This window comes from Nerophis lumbriciformis, linkage group LG39 (assembly GCF_033978685.3).
Source record: "Nerophis lumbriciformis linkage group LG39, RoL_Nlum_v2.1, whole genome shotgun sequence".
Taxonomy (NCBI): Eukaryota; Metazoa; Chordata; class Actinopteri; order Syngnathiformes; family Syngnathidae; genus Nerophis; species Nerophis lumbriciformis.
The window spans coordinates 577,501-594,082 of record NC_084586.2 but is presented as its reverse complement, the minus strand read 5'-3'; the positions used below and the strand labels follow the sequence as shown (position 1 = coordinate 594,082).

At 40.3% G+C, this 16,582-nt stretch overlaps 1 protein-coding gene and 1 non-coding gene across 3 annotated transcripts in view; both read right to left on the bottom strand.

The window, feature by feature from the left end:
* Positions 1-15,873, bottom strand: part of LOC133577656 (cadherin-related family member 1a) — a 33,745-nt gene extending 17,872 nt beyond the window's left edge. For both annotated transcript variants that reach the window (XM_061931625.2, XM_061931626.1), the window contains exons 1-7: positions 15,722-15,873; positions 15,352-15,471; positions 15,041-15,186; positions 14,914-14,964; positions 9,150-9,239; positions 8,979-9,065; positions 986-1,102 (exon numbers count right to left, since the gene is read on the bottom strand). In XM_061931625.2, the coding sequence (XP_061787609.1) occupies positions 986-1,102; positions 8,979-9,065; positions 9,150-9,239; positions 14,914-14,964; positions 15,041-15,186; positions 15,352-15,471; positions 15,722-15,782 (672 nt within the window). In that variant the 5' untranslated portion in view covers positions 15,783-15,873. The remainder of the gene's footprint in view (positions 1-985; positions 1,103-8,978; positions 9,066-9,149; positions 9,240-14,913; positions 14,965-15,040; positions 15,187-15,351; positions 15,472-15,721) is intronic.
* trnal-cag (transfer RNA leucine (anticodon CAG)) lies at positions 7,090-7,172 on the bottom strand. Its single transcript has one exon. It is a non-coding gene; the product is annotated as a tRNA-Leu (tRNA).
* Positions 15,874-16,582: the final 709 nt, after the last annotated feature.

The window sequence follows — 16,582 nt, the reverse complement described above, 5'->3', positions numbered from 1 at the left end:
AAGCTACGTCTATGAGCATGAACTGATTAGAATTGCTCGGATGAGAGGCCAATATTCTAAGACAACTGATCAGTTCAATGCCATGAGAATAACCATATGAGCACATTCATATTCATATATAAAGAAAAAGCACATTCTATAAAAGTGACATGCTTCCAGTATTTTTCAAATTTTTCAAACACAATATCTGTCCCCAAATATGTGAAATAAAGTAAAAAGGCAAGCACGTGTCACATGTCAAATATATTTCTTTTCCACGAGTTAAATCAAGTCAGTGTCGTCACAGACAGGTCGCCTGGGGGGCGGGACTTCCGGAACAAAGATGGGAAGTGACGTGTTGTGGAGTTGAAAGGGGAAAGGAAGGTTGCTGTAAAAGAAAGCGAGACACGGAGGTTGAGCCCTTTCTACGAGAACATTGCATTTTGGGGAATAAAAAAAGACAAACTGGGAATCTGTCTGAGCCACCATTACTTGGGATGTTACGGTCTGCGGTGTTGACGGTCCGTATCTTGTGGGTAATTATTTGGCGGACAACCGAGACTCTCGCGTTGTTTTAAAGATAAACTGTCTACTGATTGCTAGTCTTGCGCGACACCCGGACCATGTACTGGTATCTACGTCTATTCAAACGCGTGCCACTTTCCACAGACATCCCAGGCTCTAGTGTCGTTTTAAAGACGAAAAATGTCAACTGATTTCTAGGTTGGCCCGATAACCGGTTTATGTGGTTGCACTTGATTAACCTAAAGATTCACAACTGAACCTTATCGATTGAGGGGGCTGTAACCGGCAAAGTGGAACTGGAACTGGATATTCGGTCGCATCGGTTTGTTGTTAACATCCCTAGCAGTTAGTACACTAACGATTGACAAAACCTGTCCTTAGTTGATTACAAAAATGCATTGTTACTATATTTGATTGATTGTAGAGTGTATTAATCTAAAACCTTCAATTCTATGTAGGCAGAGCAACAGTGATCTCTCACCTTGGCGACCACTGTCACAAAGTGCGTAGGCGTGGTCTCATAGTCTAGCGTGGTGCCAGGTTTCACCCTCAGGATGCCACTGTTGCCGTCGATGGTGAACTTGGCGTTTGGCGACGGCTGACAAAGGAAACAGGCTCACAAGTGGTTAAAGTCTGTTTACTTTCCCTTCAGCTTTGAACATTTGTCCCTCACATTGTTGGCTGCTGGACCCAAGCAAACATAAGCCATCATTAAGCGTTCCATACGCTGCTCAAATGTAATTAAATTTTGTAATCCATTTTCCAACTGCTCATTTGAGGTTAATCCTTTTCTCTTGCACACGCTATTCAATCGCTCAAATGTCCTTTATTTGGTTATTCCAAGCCACATGACCGCTCCCCTAGATGTCAGCTCAACCATGAGATATTTTGCCAACTCATACAGCAAGTAAGGTTTTGCTCATGCACATGAAAGCATGATAACCCTCGTCCTAGGGATCACTTATACAACCCAATGCATCTCTCATCACAACCAGACCTGCGCACTACTGAGTATTTCTCATTGTATCATGAATGACATCCTACTTGACATAAGTCAGCAACTTACTACTAAAGCCAATCAAGAGTTTTACAGCAGAAAAGTTTACCCCCTTACATGTCTTTAATGTTAAATGAGTTGAATGTCAGGCATTGTTGGTACTGGTTGGACTGCAGGACCCACCATCACCCCTTAATTACAAGTGGCAACCCAAAAAGTTATTCACTACACACACAGTGAAATATTTTAAGAATGTGTTTCTGAATTTCTCAGTAATATTCGCGAATAAAAACTCAAATTCCAGTATTCCATATGTTTGTTTTAAATGTCTGAAAGTTCTAAGCTTTTAATTGGTGTCTTTGTCTTAATTAAACTCCTGAATTAAAAAAAACGTATGCACCATGTTCAAATTTATTGTGATACGCGAGTAAGAAAGACTCGCAAAACGAGCGGCTCGCAAAGTAATGGCCCACAAATGTGAATCAGTTTTTATCTTTCACTCAAACGACTCGACTCATTCGCAAAAATATATTTCTACTAGGAAAAGAGCCGTGGCCCACAAAGACAATTCCCTTTAGTGGTTTTCAACGAGTTTGGCTGTGGTACCCAAATTGCCCAAATCTTTTAAATTACCGTATTTTTCAGACCATAGGTCACACCGGATCATAAGGTGCACTGTTAGGGCTGGGTGGTATACCAATATTATAGTTAATACCAGTATATTTTAGAAAGAGATATATATTTGAGACAATACCGCCATACTGGTATATTTTGATGTGCCTTTGTTACGACCGTTTGCATTGCCACTGGCTCAACACCGCCCCTTGCGTGATTACGTAGGCTTCTCTGACTCAATGACACAACACAACAAACTTTTCAAAATAATATGGCGGCATCTCAACTCCCGAGTAATGCAATTTGGCTAATGGTGAGTGACTATAGCTTTATTTAAACATACACCAATTTGCTTGAGAACATATACCTCTCCTTGTAGCAACTTTATAACTAATTTCATCTGTTTATGTTGTTCAGTTCTGTTAGCGACTTAGCACAGCAGCTAACGAATGCTCCTCTATGCTGCTCGCTGAGTGTGTCAAATGTTTAGCTACTCCTCGGCTTGAAAGTGGCTCTCCCCATGGCGTGTGCAGACTAATAGCGGCTAAGCGGCTGAAGAGCAGTTTCAAACTGAAAAGCCAGCGGCCTATACCGCAGTGAGCAAGTAGAAGGGCCATCCAGTAATGAACAAAATTAACAAAAACTGCTTTGACATAGTAACTGCTAACTAATATAGTATTATATTATAAGAATAAGCAACATGTTACGTTACAACATACAACAAAAATAATCGGAGTAATCTCAACGTTGCTTATCTAGCCGTAAAATATCGTATTTTTCGGAGTGTAAGTCGCTCCAGAGTATAAGTCGCACCGGCCGAAAATACATAATAAAGAAGAAAAAAAAAACATATATAAGTCGCACTGGAGTATAAGTCGCATTTTTGGGGGAAATGTATTTGGTAAAACCCAACACCAAGAATAGACATTTGAAAGGCAATTTAAAATAAATAAAGAATGAATAAGTGTACGTTATATGAGGCATAAATAACCAACTGGTATGTTAACGTAACATATTATGGTAAGAGTCATTCAAATAACTATAACATATAGAACATGCATGCTATACGTTTACCAAACAATCTGTCACTCCTAATCGCTAAATCCCATGAAATCTTATACATCTAGTCTCTTACGTGAATGAGATCAATAATATTATTTGATATTTTACTCTAATGTGTTAATAATTTCACACATAAGTCGCTCCTGAGTATAAGTCGCACCCCCGGCCAAACTATAAAAAAAAACTGCCACTTATAGTCCGAAAAATACGGTACATAGACAACCTTAAGCATTTTGCACGTCTTGTTTAGTATACCGGTATATCTTATTTATAGTCATTTGGCCTAAAAATACCGGAATATCAGTTTTGGTTTCTATTGCCCAGCTCTACGCACTGTCTATGAATGGGTCTATTAGGGTCTACTTCATACAAAAGGCGCACAGAATTATAAGGCGCATTAAAGGGGTCATATTTTTTGTTTTTTCTACATTTAAAACACTTCCTTGTGGTCTACATCAGTGTTTTTCAACCATTTTTTGCATTGAAAAAATCCGGAGGCACGCCAAATCATTAAAAAACTAAACTCAGTTGACAGTAAAAAGTCGTTGTCACCATTGTTGGGTATGACTTTAAACCATAACCAAGCATGCATCGTTATAGCTCTTGTCTCAAGGTAGGTGTACTGTCACCACCTGTCACATCACGCCCTGACTTATTTTGACTTTTTTGCTGTTTTCCTGTGTAGTGTTTTAGTTCTTGTCTTACGCTCCTATTTTGGTGGCTTTTTCTCTTTTTTTGGTATTTTCCTGTAGCAGTTTCATGTCTTCCTTTGAGCGATATTTCCCACATCTACTTTGTTTTAGCAATCAAGAATATTTCAGTTGTTTTTATCCTTCTTTGTGGGGACATTGTTGATTGTCATGTCATGTACGGATGTACATTGTCTTTGCTCCACAGTAAGTCTTTGCTGTCATCCAGCATTCTGTTTTTGTTTACTTTGTAGCCAGTTCAGTTTTAGTTTCGTTCTGCATAGCCTTCCCTAAGCTACAATGCCTTTTCTTAGGGGCACTCACGTTTTGCTTATTTTTGGTTTAAGCATTAGATACCTTTTTACCTGCACACTGCCTCCCGCTGTTCCTGACATCTACAAAGCTATTAGCTACCTGCTGCCACCTACTGATATGGAAGAATATTACACGGTTACTCTGCCGAGCTCTAGACAGCACCGACACTCAGCAACAACACATCATTTGCAGACTATAATTATTGGTTTGCAAAAAATATGTTTAACCCAAATAGGTGAAATTAGAAAATCTCCCACGGCACACCAGCCTGTATCTCACGGCACACTAGTGTGCCGCGGCACAGTGGTTGAAAAACACTGGTCTACATAACATGTAATGGTGGTTCTTTGGTCAAAATGTTGCATAGAATATGTCTGACTATCTCTTCAGGATGCACCATTTTGTGAGTGGTCCTTTTTACGTGGCTCTACTTCAACAGCGTCTTCTCACCGACATCTTTGTTGTAGTTTTTAGCTCTTCCATATGGCAACAGTGGAGGATGAGTGCCCCACAAGAAGAGAGAGAAAACAAAGGAGCTTATTGACTACGGCGCGGACTACGATGGCGAACGCATGCACGTTTTCGGGATTTATGCAAATCCTAAACACACAACAGGTACCAATAGGTTAAAAAAGTTGGTTTTACATAATATTGCGAAACAAAACGGCAGATAGTATGTCTCCGAATAGGTGCCATTTTGGGGTCCTTACACACACAGCATGATAATACCCATATGTTGAAGCACAGTACGTCTGACTACATTAGCCGTAATTCTCCGACAATCCATCAAGCAGTGTGGCTTCAGTTTACCAAAGTTGTACTATAACGTTTTTGACAGATTTTTGAGCGCCGTGTGTAATGTTCTACATTCTCAATGAAACATCAACATTTTGGTGTTTCTTGCTTACCAGTACTTGCGTCATTTATTGAACAGGCGTCAATCTGCAGTCGACATGTATCTTTTGTGTGTGACTGCCATCTACTGGTAACACTTATCATTACACCATGAAACAAATAAAATTGTTTCAAAGTCGGTCAGCACAACCAGAATTAATACACACATAGGCGCACCAAGTTATAAGGTGCACTGTCGATTTTTGAGAAATTTTAAGGATTTTAAGTGCGCTCTGAGGTCCGAAAAATACGGTAAAATTCTCAAATATCAATGAAGACAGTGTGTGTCTTGTATAGACGAAATGACCACAAATAATCTTTCAAGTCCGAAAATAAAGTATCATTGAAGATTGAATTTGACATTTCTTGTTAACATTTAAAGTAGGGATGTCCGATAATGGCTTTTTTGCCGATAGCTGATATTCCGATATTGTCCAACTCTTAATTACCGATACCGATATCAACCGATACCGATATTTTTATTTTTATTTTTTTTATATAAACCGATACTGATATATACAGTCGTGGAATTAACACATTATTATGCCTAATTTGGACAACCAGGTATGGTGAAGATAAGGTCCTTTTTTTTTTTTAAATTATAAAATAAATAAATTAAAAACATTTTCTTGAATAAAAAAGAAAGTAAAACAATGTAAAAACAGTTACATCGAAACAGGTAATTAATGAAAATTAGTAAAATTAACTGTTAAAGGTTAGTGCTATTAGTGAACCAGCAGCACGCACAATCATGTGTGCTTACGGACTGTATCCCTTGCAGACTGTATTGATATATATTGATATATGATGTAGGAACCAGAATATTAATAACAGAAAGAAACAACCCTTTTTTGTGAATGAGTGTAGAATGGTGGAGGTAGGTTTTTTTGGGTTGGTGCACTAATTGTAAGTGTATCTTGTGTTTTTTATGTTGATTTAATAAAAAAATGAAAATAAAAACCGATACCGATAATAAAAAAAAACCGATACCGATAATTTCCGATATTACATTTTAAAGCATTTATCGGCCGATAATATCGGCAGGCCGATATTATCAGACATCTCTAATTTCAAGTTAAAGTTAAAGTACCAATGATTGTCACACACACACTAGGTGTGGTGAAATTTGTCCTCTGCATTTGACCCATCCCCTTGTTCACCCCCTGGGAGGTGAGGGGAGCAGTGAGCAGGAGCGGTGGCCGCGCCCGGGAATCATTTTGGTGATTTAACCCCCAATTCCAACCCTCGATGCTGAGTGCCAAGCACGGGGTTTATCGGGTCCCAATTTTATAGTCTTTGGTATGACTTGGCCGGGGTTTGAACTCACAACCTACCGATCTCAGAACGGACACTCTAACCACTGAGTAGGTTTTTAGATTTAAAGAAACAATACATTTTTCATCCACAAACTCAAAATTATTTTAACAAATAACTTCTATTCTGCTCCTAGAAATGTTTGGTCTTTGCTTGTTACTCAACAGACAGATAACAGGTTCTCAATAAAGGCTCCAGTTGACTTCTATATGAGAGGTTTTACTTTATAGGCCTTTAACAAAATTAATTTAAACAAATGCGCTCCCTCAATGTTAATTTACATTAAAAATCCCATAAATGCGTTAGCAATTAAATTAGCATCAGCAATATTACAATGCCGATGTCTAACATCTTCAAATATGACAATTGAATAGACAATTAAAATCTACCTTGCACTTAAACAGCTAATACATAAGAAGCATAACATACATACAGGCAAACACTAAGGCAGGACTGGAACATTCAGTCTCAAAAGCAGTAGACTAACAAACTTAGTTAGGGTTTAAAATAGCAATCCAGAGCGTCGTCGCCACCTTAAGAAGTTTTTTTTGATTGATTGATTGAAACTTTAATTAGTAGATTGCCCAGTGCAGTACATATTCCGTACAATTGACCACTAAATGGTAACACCCGAATAAGTTTTTCAACTTGTTTAAGTCGGGGTCCACGTAAATCAATTCATGGTAAAAAATTATGTGCTGTCAGAAGTGGGATTTGAACCCACGCCTCCAGAAGAGACTGCGACCTGAACGCAGCGCCTTAGACCGCTCGGCCATCCTGACACAATAATAAGCAACACCGTGCCAGATAAAATGATAATAAATGGGTTGTACTTGTATAGCGCTTTTCTACCTTCAAGGTACTCAAAGCGCTTTGACACTACTTCCACATTTACCCATTCACACACACATTCACACACTGATGGAGGGAGCTGCCATGCAAGGCGCTAACCAGCACCCATCAGGAGCAAGGGTGAAGTGTCTTGCTCAGGACACAACGAACATGACGAGGTTGGTACTAGGTGGGGATTGAACCAGGGACCCTCGGGTCGCGCACGGCCATTCTTCCACTGCGCCACGCCGTCCCTAGATAAAAAAAAATCTTAAAATTCTACATAAAAGGACAATATTAGTACTGTTTCTTGCCAAGGCAAATAACTGTAACTCACTGAAAACAGTTGTGACCCACCAGATAAGAATCACTCATCTAGACCAGTGTTTTTCAACCACTGTGCCGCGGCACACTAGTGTGCTGTGAGATCCAGTCTGGTGTGCCTTGGGAGATTATGTAATTTCACCTATTTGGGTTAAAAATATTTTTTGCAAACCAGTAATTATAGTCTGCAAATGATGTGTTGTTTGTTGAGTGTCGGTGCTGTCTAGAGCTCGGCAGAGTAACGGTGTAATATTCTTCCATATCAGTAGGTGGCAGCCGGTAGCTAATTGCTTTGTAGATGTCAGAAACAGCAGGAGACAGAGTGCAGGTAAAAAGGTGTCTAATGCTTAAACCAAAAATAGACGAAAGATGAGTGCCCCTAAGAAAAGGCATTAAAGCTTAGAGAAGGCTATGCAGAATGAAACTAAAACTGAACTGGCTACAAAGTAAACAAAAACAGAATGCTGGACGACAGCAAAGACTTACTGTGCAGCAAAGACGGCGTCCACAATGTACATCCGAACATGACATGACAATCAACAATGTCCCCACAAAGAAGGATAAAAAACAACTGAAATATTCTTGATTACTAAAACAAAGTAGATGCGAGAAATATCGCTCAAAGGAAGACATGAAACTGCGACGGGAAAATACCAAAAAAAGAGAAAATGACACCAAAATAGGAGTGCAAGACAAGAACTGAAACACTACACACAGGAAAACAGCAAACAACTCAAAATAAGTCACAGCGTGATGTGACAGGTCGTGACCTACTTTGAGACAAGAGCTATATTGATGCGTGCTTGGTTATGGTTTAAAGTCATACCCAACAATTGCGACAACAACTTTTTTACTGTCAACTGAGTTTCGTTTTTTAATGATTTCTGCTGGTGGTGTGTCTCTGGATTTTTTCAACTCAAAAAATGTGCCTAGGCTCAAAAAAGGTTGAAAAACACTGATCTAGACAACACTCTACTGAACATGTCCCAGTCATATAGTAACTGGGATTCAAGTAAGATTCCTACAAATGTCACCAATGAGCTCCCATATCCTTGCCAAGTTCTTGCAATTCCAACCTTTTATTTCAACATTGTTCTAGGCTTCAAACAGGAGCTAAATAGCTGTCTGAAACCACACAGGACCATTTTCTCTACCACATTCACGATTCTTGAAAGTGTGTATGAGATTAATCAAAACCATCCATCCTTTTCCCACACTCCCTAACCGTGAAACTGGAAGTCCAAACTCAAAAAGAACCCTTTTAGTTTACCTGACAACTTATAAAGGCAACAGAAAAAAAGGATCATGCTCAAATTCACCATTTTGTTCTGCAAACTGGAGCAGCCTTGGATTCTATGAATTTAAATGAAAAAGCGGCTTAAAACGTCACGAGGGCCGCATCCTCTGCATAACATTAAAAGATTGAGGTTCACCTGCAGGGAATAGGAGATGCTGCCTCCTGAACCCATGTCTTTATCCAGCGCCTGGACTCTGTAGACGCTGCTCCCTGCCACGGCATCCTAAAAAGAACATAACCAAGACCATCGAGGGTTTTTTTTCTTCCAAAATTGGGTTTGTGTCAATGCCGGTAGGCTCTTCAGTACCTCGGGGATATTAACAATAAAAGGCAGGTTCTGGAATTCAGGAGTTTCATCGTTGGTGTCAGTGACGAACACTCTAGCTGTTTCAACCACCTGAAAACACAACAAAGGCCTCAATTTTAGCCTGCAGCTTGTTTGTAACTACCGTATTTTTCAGAGTATAAGTCGCACCGGAGTATAAGTCGCACCTGCCGAAAATGCATAACAAAGAAGGAAAAAAACATATATAAATCGCACTGGACCCCGGCCAAACTATGAAAAAAACTGCGACTTATAGTCCGAAAAATACGGTACTGTAAAAATAAAACTGATCCATTGTTAATTAAATATATACACCAATTTGCTTTGTCACCGATAAACACTAATATACTGTTGGTGCTTTCATTGTAGCTTAGCATATATCAATAATAATAATAATGGACATTGTGAACTGAGAACACATCATTTAAGTTAAAGTTAAAGTACCAATGATTGTCACACACACTAGGTGTGGTGAAATTTGACCCATCCCCTTGATCACCCCCTGGGAGGTGAGGGGAGCAGTGGGCAGCAGCGGTGGCCACGCCCAGGAATCATTTTTGGTGATTAAACCCCCATTTCCAACCTTTGATGCTGAGTGCCAAGCATGGAGGTAATGGGTCCCATTGTTATAGTCTTTGGTATGACTCGGCCGGGGTTTGAACTCACAACCTACCGATCTCAGGGCGGACACTCTAACCACGAGGCCACCGAGTAGGTTATTTAATCCACATTTACACATTATTGACCTACATTGGATTAGTTTTAGCATCTTTAATGCACAAAGGGCCTCATTTACTAAAGGGTTGCGTGTACTAAAACATGTGCAAACTTAATAGCACACGCAAAGATGGTCTACTAAATGTGTGCAAAGTGGATTGCGTCTGTTAGGTGATCAGAATAAGGCGTGAAATCTATTTTGCATCTCCGTGTTCATTAATATGCAGAATATACGGCGATTGGCAAAATGCCCACAATACTCGGAGGAGAAGATGCCAATATATTATACAGCACGCGCAATGTGATTCGTTAAAACTCATCAGCGTTTTGCGGGGACTATTTAGCACCTCTAAAAAGTTTGTGTGAACTGACACAGTTACACACACGGCTGCAGGATCGGTGCTCGCGCTGTGCTTGCACCGCAAAGACATACGAGGAACAGAGAATGTGTGTGTCTGTGTTTCAACCTATTTGCATGGTCTGAATGAATACATATTACACATATTGTCTATACAGCAACAACCTTTTCTAATTTTATAGCTACATGCCGGTTGTGTTAAGGGGCTTATTAAAACAAATTCAATTGATGCGTTTTGGTGTCTGCTGGCGTTGTCTTTATGGCGTTCGTTTTTTCATTTAGAATAAATATTATTACCTTATCTCCTATATGAAAAAAAACTTCTTGAAGTATGCATCTTTTTGAGTCTTGAGCAAAGTAAGTGCAGCCTCTCTACCGTGAGCGCCTCTGCAGCGCACAAAAAAGTGGGTTTCATTGTGGATGCACCGAACTGCTCCTAAAACCCCCATTAAAAAGTGATACATGTCTGCTGCTTGTTTGATAGCAAAACACTGCAGTTAACATGTTATATAATTATTTCGTACTCCCATATCTTAATTATTGTGTTGAAATCTGGGGTAACAATTACAACTCAAACATCAACTCTATGTTCTTACGTCAAAAGAAAGCGATTAGAATTGTAAATTACGCGGATTATCATGACCATACCAATGCCATACTTGCCAACCCTCCCGGATTTTCCGGGAGACTCCCGAAATTCAGCGCCTCGCCCAAAAACCTCCCGGGACAAATTTTCTCCCGAAAATCTCCCGAAATTCAGGCGGAGCTGGAGGCCACGCCCCCTCCAGCTCCATGCAGACATAACGTCCTCCCAGCGCGGTAACAACACACAACAACAGCAGTCGCGTTTTTGTCTACCGTAAAGCAGTTCGTCTGCCATAAACAGCAATGTTGTGACACTCTTAAACAGGACAATACTGCCATCTGCTGTACATGCATATGTGACAATAACATCTACGGCTTTTAGAGAGTGCAGTGCACAACTGCGCACACAACAAGGAGACGAAGCAGAATGCATCATCAGAGAGGGTGTTCAGCATGGTTAGAAAAATAGTGACAGAGAATAGAACAAGGATGGACAATTCAACCCTTAACTCAACAATGAGTAGATGAGTGTTATGTGTGTGTGTATATGTGTAAATAAATGAACACTGAAATTCAAGTATTTCTCTTATTTATATATATATATATATATATATATATATATATATATATATATATATATATATATATATATATATATATATATATATAGCTAGAATTCACTGAAAGTCAAGTATTTCTTATATATACTTGGTGAATTCTAGCTGTAAATATACTCCTCCCCTTTTAACCACGCCCCCACCTCCTGGAATTGGAGGTCTCAAGGTTGGCAAGTATGCAATGCTCTGTTTATTAAATTAAAAACATTAAAACTGCACGATCTTGTTGACCTCAACACTGCTATTGTGACGTGCAAAGCTCATAACCACATGCTGCCTGGGTGTCTACAGGAGAGATTCAAACCCAGAGAGAATCCCTATGACCTCAGAGGTTCAGCTGTCTTTCAGAAAGCAAACGTAAGAACGAGCTTAAAAAGTAGATGTGTTTCTGTCAGGGGGGTTCAACTGTGGAACAGCTTGGACGATTCCTTAAAATGTTCCAGTTCCAATCACGCATTTAAAAATCACTTTAAAGGCCTACTGAAATGAATTTTTTTCATTTAAACGGGGATAGCAGATCCATTCTATGTGTCATACTTGATCATTTCGCGATATTGCCATATTTTTGCTGAAAGGATTTAGTAGAGAACATCGACGATAAAGTTCGCAACTTTTGGTCGCTGATAAAAAAAAGCCTTGCCTGTACCGGAAGTAGCGTGACGTCACAAGTTGAAAGTCTCCTCACATTTCCCCATTGTTTACACCAGCAGCGAAAGCGATTGGGACCGAGAAAGCGACGATTACCCCATTAATTTGAGCCAGGATGAAGGATTCGTGGATGAGGAACGTGAGAGTGAAGGACTAGAGTGCAGTGCAGGACGCATCTTTTTTCACTCTGACCGTAACTTAGGTACAAGGGCTGGATTGGATTCCACACTCTCTCCTTTTTCTATTGTGGATCACGGATTTGTATTTTAAACCACCTGGGATACTATATCCTCTTGAAAATGAGAGTCGAGAACGCGAAATGGACATTCACAGTGACTTTTATCTCCACGACAATACATCGGAGCTAACGTGATAGCATCGGGCTTAACTGCAGATAGAAACAAAATAAATAAACCCCTGACTGGAAGGATAGACAGAAAATCAACAATACTATTAAACCATGGACCTGTAACTACACGGTTAATGCTTTCTAGCCTGGCGAAGCTTAACAATGCTTTTGCTAACGACGCCATTGAATCTAACTTAGCTACGGACCTCGACAGAGCTATGATAAAAACATTACCTCTCCACCTACGCCAACCCTCATCTGCTCATCAACACCGAAGCTCACCTGCGTTCCAGCGATCGACAGAGCGACGAAGGACTTCACCCGATCATCGATGCGGTTGGCGGCTAGCGTCGGGTAGCGCGTCTGCTATCCAAGTCAAATCCTCCTGGTTGTGTTGCTGTAGCCAGACGCTAATACACCTATCGCATCTACAGCTTTCTTCTTTGCAGTCTCCATTGTTCATTAAACAAATCGCAAAAAATTCACCAACACAGATGTCCAGAACACTGTGGAATTTTGCGATGAAAACTGAGCTTTTTGTATTGGATACAATCGTGTCCCAATACTTCCGTTTCAACCATCGACGTCACGCACATACGTCATCATACCTAGACGTTTTCAACCGGAAGTTTCGCAGGAAATTTAAAATTGCACTTTATAAGTTAACCCGGCCGTATTGGTATGTGTTGCAATGTTAAGATTTCATCATTGATATATAAACTATCAGACTGCGTGGTCGGTAGTAGTGGGTTTCAGTAGGCCTTTAATACCAATGTCTTGGAAAATATATCACTCTTGAATCAACACTGTAGTTAATACTATGATCAATGTTAATTAAAAACTAAATGTGGGATATAAATAATAATGGAAGTATAATTGTTTGTATATAGTATATAATTGGTGCAAAGGTTTAACATGTGTACAAGGATATTTCACATGCCTTTACTGTGTATATAATTGAACAGTATTTATGTTGTGTACAATGTGTATTTATATTGTGTTGTACAAAGGACATTTCATCATTTTCGGAAGTTCATCTTGTACTTGACATTGTTTATAGGGTTAGGCGCAATAAGTGTTCAACTTCAGCCTAAACCCTTTCGGTCTGCAACATTTTTATTTTCAATTTATGAATGTACAACTGTTTGTTTATTTTGTTGACCATTGACTGAAGAATAATGAACTAACTAAGGATGAATGTGCAGAAAATGATCGAGTAGCTCCATGGGGAACGCTGCGCACAATAACCTCATTCAAGAAAGGCGGTCTGGACCAGTTATGAATAGCACGTGCAATGTGGGTAGATTGCACGCAACACGCCCTCTAATAGTACCGTATTTTTCGGACTATAAGTCGCAGTTTTTTTCATAGTTTGGCCGGGCTCCAGTTAGATTTATATATGTTTTTTTCCTTCTTTATTATGCATTTTCGGCAGGTGCGACTTATACTCTGGTGCGACTTATACTCCGAAAAATACGGTACACACAATTTTATGGATTGCAGACGCTGTTTAGCACATCCTATTTTGATCTTAGTAAATCAGGCCCAATATGTTCTAAACTATCCTTCACGTTAGGGCTGGGCGATATATCAATATGCGCAATAAATCGCGGGTTTATCTCTGTGCGATATAGAAAATTACTATATCGTGATATTCGAGTATGCGTTCTCACGCAGTTGCTTTTAGCTGCTGGCATTACACTACAGGCTCTACTCACTCTTTCTTGTCTCTCCTTCTCACAGACAGCAAGCGCAGCTTCTACACACGTCACATACTGTCACGACATACGTCACATACGTATACGCCTTCGCGGAGCAAAGACATAGCAGCATGGCTAACGTTAGCTGTGATGCTAGCGGTAATACGAGACAAAGAAGGTGCGAATCTGGTAACAAATGAAGGAATAATTAATTCCCCCAAAAAACAACAGGGGGTCCATCGTCTGGCGGTGGTTTGGCTTCAAGTGGGAATATGTCGAACAGACAACCGTAATTTGTGAAGTGTGGGGCGAAAGCGTTGCTATAAAAAGTAGCATTACTGCTAATTTGTAGCATCATTTGAAAAGTCACCTGCTAGAGAATGAACAGTGCTTACTCCGCATGTCAACATCTCCCCACACCATCAAAATGCAGAGGCAAACATTTCCAGATCAACACCGTATGAAAAAAATAGTGATTTTTTTTAGTTGTGATTTCCTTCTCTGCATGAAAGTTTTAAAGTAGCATATATTAATGCAGTATGAAGAAGAATGTTTTAATGTAGACACATAGAATCATCATACTGCTGTGATTATATGCATCAAGTGTTCATTCAAGGCTAAGGCAAAATATCGAGATATATATCGTGTATCGCGATATGGCCTTAAAATATCGCGATATTAAAAAAAGGCCATATCGTCCAGCCCTAATTCACGTTTTTTTGTATGTGGCCCTCGCTATCTTAGAACTATTGAATGATTTATAACCACTCACTTTGTTCCGGCCGTCTGTAATGCTGACGAGCACCGAAATCTCGTCTTGTTCCTGCAAAGTAGTTACACTTGTTCAAATGATGACATGTTTTGAACAAAACTCCTGAAAGAGTTGAGGGTCTCCTCACCTCTCTGTCCAGCTCCAGAACTAGGGTCACGTTTCCCAAATTGGGCTCAACCCTAAAATACTCCTTGGAGCCCTTTTCAAACGTCAAACCGTATTGTATCGAATCTTCTTCTGGATCTGTGCCGTTGAGGATGTAAATCTGCGTTCCTGTGCGGGAATCATTTGGGGAAAGGTGATGTTTTTGGACTGGAAATGTTTGGATTGGCAGGTCAATCCAGCGCACATGTCAAAATCCATAAGGTATTAGCTTCAGCTTCAGAACCACTGTAGGCTTGATCAAAACAAATTACTGTACGTCCTAATGTGACTCACCGACTGGTGTATCTTCGGAGATGCTGAACAAAGCCATGTTCCCGTTTGTACTGCTGGGTCCGTTGTCGTAAAAATACGGGGCATAGTCGGATAACCCTTTGTGAGAATCCAAATGTGAAACTAGTACAAATAACATGACATCAGTATTTGTATGGTGATGACTAATGAACTTACTTGCTGAATATGAAATCGTAGGGAAGAAGGACAACAGGGAGGAAAGGTTAACAATATGTGTGAAGTAGCCCAAGAATTCACATTTAAATACAAAGTCAGTGCAGAGAGCGCTGCACTAATGTGGTCTCTTCCCTGGAGGATTAAGCGTCTAAGAAGTCTTATCCACGCACAAAGACAAAAACAAAGCCAACCTTACCCGTGCTGAAGTGGAGCAGAAGGACAAAGGTGAAAGGAGACATTTGTTTCTCTTTCTTCATCCTGGAGAGGAGGCGAGGCCCGGCTGGCTCATGTGGAAGGCGTCTTTGAGGGTTGCGAGCTGTGCGAGTGTCGTGCCCTTCTCCAAGCAGCTCAGAGGGAAGGAAGAAGAAGAGGCTGAGACTCACAAGGCACTAATCCAGTGACGCATCCCTTCCCTCCGCAGACTTCTACCTACTACACTGCGGCTCGGATTCATCCTGGAAGACAGTTCACACACACACGGATGTGGCGCTCACACCTTTGCATATGTGTTGAATCCGAGTAAAAAAAACCCCAGCTTTGCAGTAAATTTATAATTTCTCTGGCAAAGGCAACTCAAGACCTATAATCGAACTATGGTGACTCTATCTGTGTTGGCCCTGCGATGAGGTGGCTCCAGCACCCTCCGCGACCTCGAAAGGGACAAGCCGTAGAAAATGGATGGATGGAGGGTTATTCTAGCAGACTGTATGGTTCAGCGCCAATGATCAATTTCTATAATCTGATGGGTTTTCATCTGTTAGAATAATTATGTATAAGTTATCACACAACTCTTATGCTTAAAGGCTGTTGCTATAGTTATTATCTATTGTGCTCAAGTTAGACTTTTCTATCTGTGCAAGGACACAACTTCTTATCTTCCACGGCATATGAGGGGTGGCCTCAGCCGCAGATGTTATCTTTGTTTTAGCCCGCTAATAGCCAAGGACTTCAAGTACCTCAACGAAGATAAGACGACAGCACGCAGACGAAGCAGAGACAAGGCGAAATCACAAGGCCCCCAGCACATTCCGTCACGTATTGTGCGTACTGGAGCTGC